Source organism: Schistocerca serialis, chromosome 10 (genome assembly GCF_023864345.2).
Source record: "Schistocerca serialis cubense isolate TAMUIC-IGC-003099 chromosome 10, iqSchSeri2.2, whole genome shotgun sequence".
In the NCBI taxonomy this organism is placed as follows: Eukaryota; Metazoa; Arthropoda; class Insecta; order Orthoptera; family Acrididae; genus Schistocerca; species Schistocerca serialis.
The window spans coordinates 191,197,356-191,209,781 of NC_064647.1; the positions used below are offsets into that span (position 1 = coordinate 191,197,356).

Sequence of the window (12,426 nt, forward strand, 5' to 3'; positions counted from 1 at the left end):
AAGTAGATAGTTCGTGTGAAATAGTATGGGTAGAGGTTATACCTGACAATTGGACTAAACTATTAATGGGATCATTTTACCGACCCCCCGACTCAGAAGATAAAGTTGCTGAACAGTTCAAAGAAAACTTGAGTCTCATTTCAAATAAGTACCCCGCTCATACATTTATAGTCGGTGGTGACTTCAATCTAATCTCGATATGCTGGAAAAATTATACATTTAAAGCCAGCGGCAGGCATAAGACATCATCTGAAATTGTACTGAATGCTTTCTCAGAAATTTTTTTTTAACAATTAGTTCATGAGCCTACTCAAAGTGTAAATGGTTGCAAAAGCATACTTGACCTTTTAGCAACAAATAATCCTGGACAAATAGTGAGTATTGTGATGAATACAGGGATTAACGACCACAAGGCAGTTGGTACTAGGCTGAATACCATAACACTTACAACCATCAAAAAGAAATGCAAAGTATATCTATTTAAAAAAGCTGATAAAAATTCTCTAAACGCCTTTTTTAAGAGACAGTCTTCGCTCATTCCGATTTGATCATGTAAGTGTAGAAAAGTTGTGGAATGTTTTCAAAGAGAAAGTATTGACAGCAATTGAGAGATACATACCACATAAATTAATAAGTGACGGTACTGATCCCCCATCATACACAAAACACGTCAAATCATTGTTGAAGAAGCAATGAAAAAGCATGCCAAATTTAAAAGAACACAAAATCCCCAAGATTGGCAAAGTTTTACAGAAATTCGAAATATGGCGTGTACTTCAATGCGAGATGCTTTTAATAATTTCCACAACGAAATTCTGTTTTGAAATCTGGCAGAAAACCCAAAGAGATTCTGGTCATACATAAAGCACACCAGTGGCAAGACGCAATCAATACCTTCACTGCGCGATAACAACGGTGAAGTCACTAACGACAGTGCCACTAAAGCAGAGTTATTAAATATGGTTTTCTGAAACTCCTCCACAAAAGAAGACAAAGTAAATATTCCTGAATTCCAATCAAGAACAACTGCCAAGACGAGGAACATAGAAGTGGATATCCTCGGTATAACAAAGCAATTTATCACTTCATAAAGGCAAGGCATCCGGTCCACATTGTACACCAGTCAGGTTCCTCTCAGAGTATGCTGATAAAATAGCTCCATATTTAGCAATTGTATACAACCACTTGCTCACAGAAAGATCCGTACCTAAAGACTGGAAAATTGCTCAAGTCACACCAATACCCAAAAAGGGAAGTAAGAGTAATCTGCTGAATTACAGGCCTATATCACTAACATCGATTTGCAGTAGGGTTTTGGAACATATACTGTATTCGAACATTATGAAGTACCTCGAAGAAAACGATTTACTTACACATAGTCAGCACGGATTCAGAAAATATCGTTCTTGTGAAACACAACTACCTCTTTATACCCATGAAGTAATAAGTGCTATCAACAGAGGATGTCAAATTGATTCCATATTTTAGATTTCCAGAAGGCTTTTGACACCGTTCCTCACAAGCGTCTTCTAACCAAACTGCGTGCCTACGGAGTATTGGCTCAGCTGTGCGACTGGATTCGTGATTTCCTGTCAGAAAGGTCACAGTTCATAGTAATAGACGGAAAGTCATCGAGTAAAACAGAAGTAATATCCGGCATTCCCCTAGGAAGTGTTATAGGCCCTCTTTTGTTCCTGATCTATATTAATGACATAGGAGACAATCTGAGTAGCCATCTTAGATTGTTTGCAGACAATGCTCTCATTAACCATCTTGTAAAGTCATCAGATGACCAAAACGACTTGCAAAATGATTTAGATAAGATATCTGTATGGTGCAAAAAGTGGCAATTAACCCTGAATAAAGGGAAGTGTGAAGTTATTCACATGAGTACTAAAAGAAATCAGCTAAATTTCGATTACGTGATAAGTCACACAAATCTGAAGGCTGTAAATTCAGCTAAATACTTACGGATTACAATTACAAATAACCTAAATTGGAACGATCACATAGATAATATTGTGGGTAGAGCAAACCAAAGACTGTGATTCATTGGCAGAACACTTAGAAGGTGCAACAGGTGTACTAAAGAAACTGCTTACACCACACTTGTCTGTCCTATTCTGGAGTATTGCTGTGCGGTGTGGGATCCGCATCAGGTGGGACTGATGGATGACATTGAAAAAGTACAAACAACGGCAGCTCATTTCGTATTATCGCGAAATAGGGGAGATAATGTCACAGACATGATACATGAATTGGAGTGGCAATCATTAAAACAAAAGCATTTTTCGTTGCGACGGGATCTTCTCATGAAATTTCAATCACCACTTTTCTCCTCCGATTGCGAAAAAATTCTGTTGGCACCCAACTATATAGCGAGAAATGATCATCACGATAAAATAAGAGAAATCATGGCTCGCACAGAAAAATTTAAGTGCTTGTTTTTCCCGCGTGCCGTTCGAGAGTGGAAGGGTAGAGAGACAGCTTGAAGGTAGTTCATTGAACCCTCTGCCAGGCAATTTATTGTGAATAGCAGGGTAATCACATAGATGTAGAAGTGCCCATGTCATAACTTTAAATGGTCAATTACCAGATGAAGTTGAGGTCACTAATACTCAAAGCTTAATCGACTGTAGTAGAGGGATATCTAAAAATGATCACCTCCCTTTGATGATCATGATGTTTGGTTTGTGGGGCACTCAACTGCGCAGTCATCAGCACCCGACTTCCCTTTGAGGAGGATGCTCAAAAAGCTGAAAATTATATTTCCTTCGCTGTATTACTACAGTGAATAAAAAGTAAAACACGATATATTGCCCATGCTGTATCTGCTAAAAAATGTCTGATAATTCAGATAGTAAACATACATTAAAATGTAAATGGTTATAAAATCGGCATTGGGTCAGAAAATGGTGCACTGTCAATGGTGCGGGGTCTCCACTTAACAGATGATGGTGACTGAAACAACGTTGCCCAATATGCAGCTGAGCTAAAAGTATCTCCTCATGATAAGATGGATGAGAGGATGTCCAAGCCATTGGGAGGTGTTTAATTTCCTGGAGTTTGTTCCCATATAGAGAAGACCAGTGTTCCTACATAGAGGTCATCTGAAGGGACAAAACAGCTGTAAGGACTTGGTAGTCAGACTGCAGCACTGGCAGCTTCATTACCTGACACTTTGACATGACAAGTGACCCACACAATCAACACGTTGGCTCCATCATCAGCGAGTGAGTGGAAGCATTCGTGGATTTGCTGTACTAAGTGGTGGTATGTGTATATTACACAGAGACTCTGGAGGGCACTACGTGAATTGGAACATAATAAACAATTGGAGAGCTGTTCACAGCATTATCGCTACGATCAAATATATATCTCTGCACCAAATTCTGGAACAAAACAATATTCCTACAAGCACCACCATGAGAAATTGGTACTAAAGTGTGTATTTGGTATACTGAAAACAGAAACAAACACTAGCATTTTTTATTAATGTAACTGCTATGCATGCAGTAAAATAGCAAGTGTTTCAGATTCCCATACTGTTGCCAACCTATATTAAATGATAGGAATTTTGCTTTTGCACTGACAGCACCTAACACCATCAACAGAACTAGTAGTGTTATATTGACAAGTTTAATGTAATTGAGTTATTGCTGCAGTATAGAAAACTCTAACTGTATGTACTGTAAACAGTGCACTCTTGGAGGCTTTGAGTTCCAGAGGGTTTGTCAAATAAATGGATTTAATTCAAGGAAATATCCTTTTCAGCTATTGTCACAGATGGCATAATGAAAAAGCCAGCACGAAGAGTCGGAGACAATAATACTGAGTTAATGGCATTTGCATATGTTATAACAATCTGCTGGAATACGCTAGATGTGGCAATTAGATACATGTGCTGATGTGGTTGGCTAATACGGTATGAGATGTAATGTGAGGAACAGTGAGTTCACAATCTTGATCTGGAGGAGGGGAGAGGCTCACTCAGGACTCATGCTGGCAGTGAAACAGTTAGAAAAAAGTAGACAGATTCCAGTATTTCATAAACATAGAGGAAACAAATGAATGAAATGACAAGGAAGTCAACGAGACAGTAGGGTGAGCAGCAGCAATACTGAGAGAAGCGTCAGGAGTTCGGTGTAGGATAAAGGTGTCCCAGAAGGGACCGAGGCAACTATTTATCGACTTCGCTGTGTGCCTATCCTAACCTACCCCTCTGAAACCTCGACAATGGAGAAAAGGTATTTAATAGAGATAAAAGTGAACAAGGGAAAATTTCACAGTAGCAGAATCAGAGAACATCTACATCTACATCTACATTTATGCTCCGCAAGCCACCCAACGGAGTGTGGCAGAGGGCACTTTACGTGCCACGGTCATTACCTCCCTTTTCTGTTCCAGTCGCATATGGTTCACGGGAAGAACGACTGTCTGAAAGCCTCCGTACGAGCTCAAATCTCTCTAATTTTACATTCGTGATCTCCTCGGGAGGTATAAGTAGGGGGAAGCAATATATTCGATACCTCATCCAGAAACGCATCCTCTCGAAACCTGGCGAGCAAGCTACACCGCGATGCAGAGCGCCTCTCTTGCAGAGTCTGCCACTTGAGTTTGCTAAACATCTCCGTAACGCTATCAGTTACCAAATAACCCTGTGACGAAATGCGCCGCTCTTCTTTGGATCTTCTCTATCTCCTCCGTCAACCCGATCTGGTACGGATCCCACACTGATGAGCAATACTCAAGTATAGGTCGAACGAGTGTTTTGTAAGCCACCTTCTTTGTTGATGGACTACATTTTCTAAGGACTCTCCCAATGAATCTCAACCTGGCACCCGCCTTACTAACAATTAATTTTATATGATCATTCCACTTCAAATCGTTCCGCACGCATACTCCCAGATATTTTACAGAAGTAACTGCTACCAGTGTTTGTTCCGCTATCATATAATCATACAATAAAGGATCCTTCTTTCTACGTATTTGCAATACATTACATTTGTCTATGTTAAGGGTCAGTTGCCATTCCCTGCACCAAGTGCCTATCCGCTGCAGATCTTCCTGCATTTCGCTACAATTTTCTAATGCTGCAACTTCTCTGTATACTACAGCATCATCCGCGAAAAGCCGAATGGAACTTCCGACACTATCTACTAGGTCATTTACATATATTGTGAAAAGCAATGGTCCCATAACACTCCCCTGTGGCACGCCAGAGGTTACTTTAATGTCTGTAGACGTCTCCCCATTGATAACAACATGCTGTGTTCTGTTTGCTAAAAACTCTTCGATACAGCCACACAGCTGGTCTGATATTCCGTAGGCTCTTACTTTGTTTATCAGGCGACAGTGCGGAACTGTATCGAACGCCTTCCGGAAGTTGAGGAAAATAGCATCTACCTGGGAGCCTGTATCTAATATTTTCTGGGTCTCATGAACAAATAAAGTGAGTTGGGTCTCACACGATCGCTGTTTCCAGAATCCATGTTGATTCCTACAGAGTAGATTCTCGGTTTCCAAAAACGACATGATACGCGAGCAAAAAACATGTTCTAAAATTCTACAACAGATCGACGTCAGAGATAAAGGTCTATAGTTTTGTGCATCTGCTCGATGACCCTTCTTGAAGACTGGGACTACCTGTGCTCTTTTCCAATCATTTGGAACCTTCCGTTCCTCTAGAGACTTGCGGTACACGGCTGTTAGAAGGGGGGCAAGTTCTTTCGCGTACTCTGTGTAGAATCGAATTGGTATCCCGTCAGGTCCAGTGGACTTTCCTCTGTTGAGTGATTCCAGTTGCTTTTCTATTCCTTGGACACTTATTTCGATGTCAGCCATTTTTTCGTTTGTGCGAGGATTTAGAGAAAGAACTGCATTGCAGTCTTCCTCTGTGAAACAGCTTTTGAAAAAGGTGTTTAGTATTTCAGCTTTACGTGTGTCATCCTCATCCCGGAGTGTCTGGATATGCTGTTTCGAGCCACTTACTGATTTAACGTAAGACCAAAACTTCCTAGGATTTTCTGTCAAGTCGGTACATAGAATTTTACTTTCGAATTCACTGAACGCTTCACACATAGCCCTCCTTACGCTAACTTTGACATCGTTTAGCTTCTGTTTGTCTGAGAGGTTTCGGCTGCGTTTACACTTGCAGTGAAGCTCTCTTTGCTTTCGCAGTAGTTTCCTAACTTTGTTGTTGACCCACGGTGGGTTTTTCCCATCCCTCACAGTTTTACTCGGCACGTACCTGTCTAAAACGCATTTTACGATTGCCTTGAACTTTTTCCATAAACACTCAACATTGTCAGTGTCGGAACAGAAATTTTCATTTTGATCTGTTAGGTAGTCTAAAATCTGCCTTCTATTACTCTTGCTAAACAGATAAACCTTCCTCCCTTTTTTTATATTCCTATTAACTTCCATATTCAGGGATGCTTCAACGGCCTTGTGATCACTGTTTCCGTGTTCTGCACTTAGAGTCGAAAAGTTCGGGTCTGTTTGTTATCAGTAGGTCCAAGATGTTATCTCCACGAGTCTGTTCTCTGTTTAATTGCTCGAGGTAATTTTCGGATGGTGCACTCAGTATAATGTCACTCGATGCTCTGTCCCTACCACCCGTCCTAAACATTTGAGTGTCCCAGTCTATATCTGGTAAATTGAAATCTCCACCTAGGACTACAACATGCTGAGAAAATTTATGTGAAATGTATTCCAAATTTTCTCTCAGTTGTTCTGCCACTAATGCTGCTGAGTCGGGAGGTCGGTAAAAGGAGCCAACTATTAACCTCGCTCGGTTGTTGAGTGTAACCTCCACCCATAATAATTCACAGGAAATATCCACTTCTACTTCACTACAGGATAAACTACTACTAACAGCGACGAACACTCCACCACCGGTTGCATGCAATCGATCCTTTCTAAACACCATCTGTACCTTTGTAAAAATTTCGGCAGAATTTGTCTCTGGCTTCAGCCAGCTTTCTGTACCGGTAACGATTTCAGCTTCGATGCTTTCTATCAGCGCTTGAAGTTCCGGTACTTTACCAATGCAGCTTCGACAGTTTACAATTACAATACCGATTGCTGCTTGGCCCCTGCATGTCCTGACTGCCCCGCACCCTTTGAGGCTGCTGCCCTTTCTGTACTTGCCCGAGGCCATCTAACCTAAAAAACCGCCCAGTCCATTCCACACAACCCCTGCTACCCGTGTAGCCGCTTGCTGCGTGTAGTGGACTCCTGACCTATCCAGCAGAACCCGAAACCCCACCACCCTATGGCGCAAGTCGAGGAATCTGCAGCCCACACGGTCGCAGAACCGTCTCAGCCTCTGATTCAGACCCTCCACTCGGCTCTGTACCAAAGGTCCGCAGTCAGTCCTGTCGACGATGCTGCAGATGGTGAGCTCTGCTTTCATCCCGCTAGCGAGACTGGTAGTCTTCACCAAATCAGATAGCCGCCGGAAGCCAGAGAGGATTTCCTCCGATCCATAGCGACACACGTCATTGGTGCCGACATGAGTGACCACTTGCAGATGGGTGCACCCTGTACCCTTCATGGCATCCGGAAGGATCCTTTCCACATCTGGAATGACTCCCCCCGGTATGCACACGGAGTGCACATTGGTTTTCTTCCCCTCTTTTGCTGCCATATCCCTAAGGGGCCCCATTACGCGCCTGACGTTGGAGCTCCCAACTACCAGTAAGCCCACCCTCTGCGACCGCCCGGATCTTGCAGACTGAGGGGCAACCTCTGGAACAGGACAAGCAGCCATGTCCGGTTGAAGATCAGTATCAGCCTGAGACAGAGCCTGAAACCGGTTCGTCAGACAAACTGGAGAGGCCTTCCGTTCAGCCCTCCAGAATGTCTTTCGCCCCCTGCCACACCTCGAGACGACCTCCCACTCTACCACAAGTGAGGGATCAGCCTCAATGTGGGCAGTATCCCGGGCAGCCACAGTCGTAGTCCAATCGGGGGATGCATGGGACGAGCTGGCCATCCCCGACAAACCCCCATCCGGACCCCCACAGTGATGCCCATTGGCAACAGCCTCAAGCTGGGTGACCAAAGCCAACACTGCCTGAAGCTGGGAGCGAAGGGATGCCAACTCAGCCTGCATCCAAATACAGCAGTTGCAGTCCCTATCCATACCAAAAACTGTTGTGCAAAGAACATCTGAACTAATCTACAGAGAGCACAAACAAATCGACACAAAATTTAAACGGTTATTAAAATACAAGATTGCCTAGTAAATGCAGTAATGCTGCTACTTGCGCACTGCTGACACACTGCTCGGTGGCAGAAGGAGACTACGTGATTTTACACTATTCAGGTACTCAAACGCGATGCTACAACTCACAAATACTACAATACGCCCAAAATTTATGAATTAAACAACACAAATACCAAAAACACGCAAAGAAATTAAGAATTAAACTATGTAACAAATAAGTGAGCTAAGAGTATACGACTTGCTGCTGCAGCTGCTTATCCAACGGCGGCAGGTCTGTTTGTTATCAGTAGGTCCAAGATGTTATCTCCATGAGTCGGTTCTCTGTTTAATTGCTCGAGGTAATTTTCGGATAGTGCACTCAGTATAATGTCACTCGATGCTCTGTCCCTACCACCCGTCCTAAACATTTGAGTGTCCCAGTCTATATCTGGTAAATCCACGTCGATAGCACTCGACACTTCATGTCAGTAAAGAGCTCGTTATGCTTCACAAGAACAATGCTTGCTAAATCCTTGTCGACTGTGTGCCAAGAGACCATTCACTTCGAGGCAGGGATAGGCAGAATAAAAACTGAAATGATCAGGGAGACGGTAAACGATGTACTCTAACAGGATCAGATAATCAGCAACGACTAAGTAAGATAGACGTGTAAAGAGAATGACACGTAACAGAGTACTGTACCGAATGACACGTGACAGAGTACTGTACCGAGGAAGAGATGTGAATCGAAGCTCCAACACCAACGACTGAGAGGCAGACTGTGGGATAGTTGGTTGAAAGAGGATGGAGAAGAGAACTGGGATAAAATGAGGGCATTGGAAGAGGGTAGTGGTGAAAGGACGGGGTTAAACAGAGAGGCTTTCATGTGAAGAAGATCCAGTAAGTGCACGCAATCTGTTCCCGATGACAATGAAGTCAAATAAAGTAAAAGCTGTGACAAAGGTCATTAAGCAAACAGAAATATATTTGCTCTACTTTCATAAATAGTTTTGGGAGTAAAAGCGGCAACACGGCAAACAGTCAAGGTTCAGAGTATGTCGAAAGGCACACAGAGAAGATCATCATACACGGATTCCACTGTGATTTCTACGCAGTCTTTTATGTGGGCATGATCACAGACTGACCATCCAACCAAATAAACTGCCACTGCAAACTGTGGCAGAGAGCAGAGTTGACCTGCCGTGGCGATAGACTCTTCCGAATGCAATGAGTTCAATTTCGGTGGCCACTTCAGTTTGTGCAGCCCAGACACTTGCACACACCAATGCCTTCTCTGAACTATGTAGAGAGGAGTTGTCTTCACAGCACATCCTTCAATCCCACAATCCAACCGGCCTCTTCTTCCGACTAGGGATGGCAGTTATCGCTGAAAACAACCAGTTTTCGGTTATACTGATTTCCACATCAGTCTAACCTATAAAAACTGCTCAAAATAAGCAGTTTCTGAAATAATGGATTTTCAGTTTTTTATTCGTATTATTCCCTGCAATAAAAGTAGGAGGTGAACAACGATTGAATTATATGGAGGGGGAGGGGGTAGAACAGTATTCTCCTAGCAATTCTAATTTTTTGAAACTCTGTTCAAAAACCATGTTGTAATTGGGGATCATACCACTACTTGGGTATCTCGATTAGTCGGTGTTAAAGGGTGAAAACTCAGGTTGCAGAACTATTTTTCATGTTAATTTGTCCATTTTCAAAGGCTGCAAGATAATAGAGGTATATTATGTTGCTCAGGTTGTTTCCTAAATCGTTTATATAGATACAGAACATCAGAGAGCCTATAACACTACCTTGGGGAACGCCCGGAATCACTCCTGTTTTACAGATGACATACTATTAATTACTACGACCTGTGACCTCTCTGACAGGAAATTATCAATCCAGTCATATAACTGAGCCAATATTCCATAAGCACACAATTTGATTACAAGTAGCTTGTGAGGTATGGCGTCAAAAGCCTTCTCAAAATCTAGAAATACGGAATAAATTTGAAATCCCACGTCGATAGCACTTGACACTTCATGTCAGTAAAGAGCTCATTATGCTTCACAAGAACAATGCTTGCTAAATCCTTGTTGACTGTGTGCCAAGAGACCATTCACTTCGAGGTAATTCATAATTTTTGAACACTATTTATGTTCCAAAACCACGCTGCATAATATCAACATCAATTTAGTGGATTACTCCTATTGCCTTTCTGTAATACTAGAGTGGCCTGTGCAACTTTCCAGTCTTTGGATACAGCTCTTCCATTGAGCGAGCAGTTGTATACGGCATAAGTGAGGAGCTATTGCACCGGCATACACTGAAAGTAACCAAATTGGCATTAAATACAACACTTCACTCCCTCACCTCAGAAAGGTGGATTCATCTGAAAAGAGCAACATTTTTAAGCTTCATTTACATGCTTGTCAGCAATTAGACACCTGAACAATTTCACAAGTCATTAACTTCACTACTCCATAAGCTATTTGTAATCCGGCACGGACTTTCAATTAGTGTATCTGCATCACTTTCAGTACACAACAGACTCACCTGGGCGGCCGCACGTGCTTCCCCTCATTCTCGTGAGCGAAGTACAGGTGACGGGCGTAGTGGCTGTAGCGGGCGAAGCGCTGCTGGCAGACGGGGCAGCAGTACGGCCGGTCATCGCCTCCGCCGCCACCGCCACGCAGGAGGTTCTCTAGACTGAAGGTGCCGGGGGCGGAGTCCGGCACGGGAGGTGTCGAGAACCGGTGGGGTGGCACTGCTACCGGTACGGGAGGTGCAGTCCGGGACGGGCGGGGAGGGGGCGCGGCACCCGCAGAGAGAGGGACGGCGAGCCCGCCCCAGGGACCGAGCGCGACGGACGGAGGTCGCGGGTCTCCGGGATGCCGTGAGGTCTCCGGCCCAATCAGAGCACTGAACCTGCGAGCATCCGCACTGGTTAGAAGGCAGTCTTCCGATGTAGCTACAAGAATATGAACAGGGACTTGCCACAAAAACACAAGGCAATCGCTTAGAATTAAGAGTTACAGTCATCAGCTTTAGGACGAACTAATGCAGTTATGTGTGCTACATTTGAAAACGACAGGCCCACTTTCAGGATTCCGACAGATCCAAAGCCTCATCCAGATCATTGCATTTAAATTCCAAATAGCATCCAGAGGAGTTTTAAATTGTCTTGAGTATTAATAAACCACTTCAGCTATATTTAGTCCTTTATTTGTAGATCACTACCAGTTTCATGGCACTAAAAGACACACCCTTGGGTGCACATATAACAAAAACATTAAAGCTCAGAACTTTGTATCTGATATTCATTGCTCGTCAGAACACAACAATTCTACAAAGCGGTACATCATTGAATAAAAATAGTCACATTCCATACCAATATGGTGGATGGGTCTGCTTCTTCGGTCTGTATGCAATCACGTATAGATAGGAGAAACAGTTGTATCCACCATATTTTGGACTAGAATCTGGCCATTCTTATTCAATGACGTATCGCCTTTTAGCAGTGTCTTGTTCTGACAGACAACGAATGTTTGGTACAAAGTTCCAAGATTGTTACTTTGGCTGAATTTTGTAATCACAGAAATAACATCACATACACTCTCAATCTGTGAAGTTACATTTCCTTTCCTCCTCCCCTTCTGGGTGCTTTACTTTTTTTTTTGTCAGACAGTGTATAATTAAGTACCATCTGAAAAATATGGACAAATATCCAGTCAAATCTAGGTAACATTTCAAAGTGTTGCAAAAACTGGTAGATAGTTTTAAATGTTTGGAGTTGAAAATCGTGCACTTGCCAAAATGCTCGCTCTCAGTGCATCCCAACTAAAGTGTAAATATATGTAGAGGTATGAAATGGATAGAACACAGAAGCTGAGTCATAGGCAAAGCAGGTGACAGATTTCAGTCAATTCGTAGGATACTGATGTCCCCTAATACTGACAAAGTGTGACCCGTACCGTATTCAGTTACGACTAACTGGCAAATACTGAATGTATACAAAGAAGGGTAATACAAATGGTCACAGTGAGTATGAGTGGGAGGAGAAGATCATCACAAAATGCTGAAAAATGGGACACTGAAAGATAAAATGCCAACTGTCCCACAAAAGCCTCGTTGCAAAGTTTCGAGAATCAGTATTGAGTGAAAAGTTGGGAATACGAGTATAGTATAGCATTGTGCATACTGCTCACACG

At 42.9% G+C, this 12,426-nt stretch overlaps 1 protein-coding gene across 1 annotated transcript in view; it reads right to left on the reverse strand.

Annotated features, from left to right (window-relative positions):
* LOC126424669 (zinc finger protein 672-like) overlaps positions 1-12,426 on the reverse strand; it is a 125,975-nt gene that overhangs the window by 57,575 nt on the left and 55,974 nt on the right. The window contains exon 4 of the mRNA XM_050087399.1: positions 10,772-11,143. Within this exon, the coding sequence (XP_049943356.1) occupies positions 10,772-11,143 (372 nt within the window). The remainder of the gene's footprint in view (positions 1-10,771; positions 11,144-12,426) is intronic.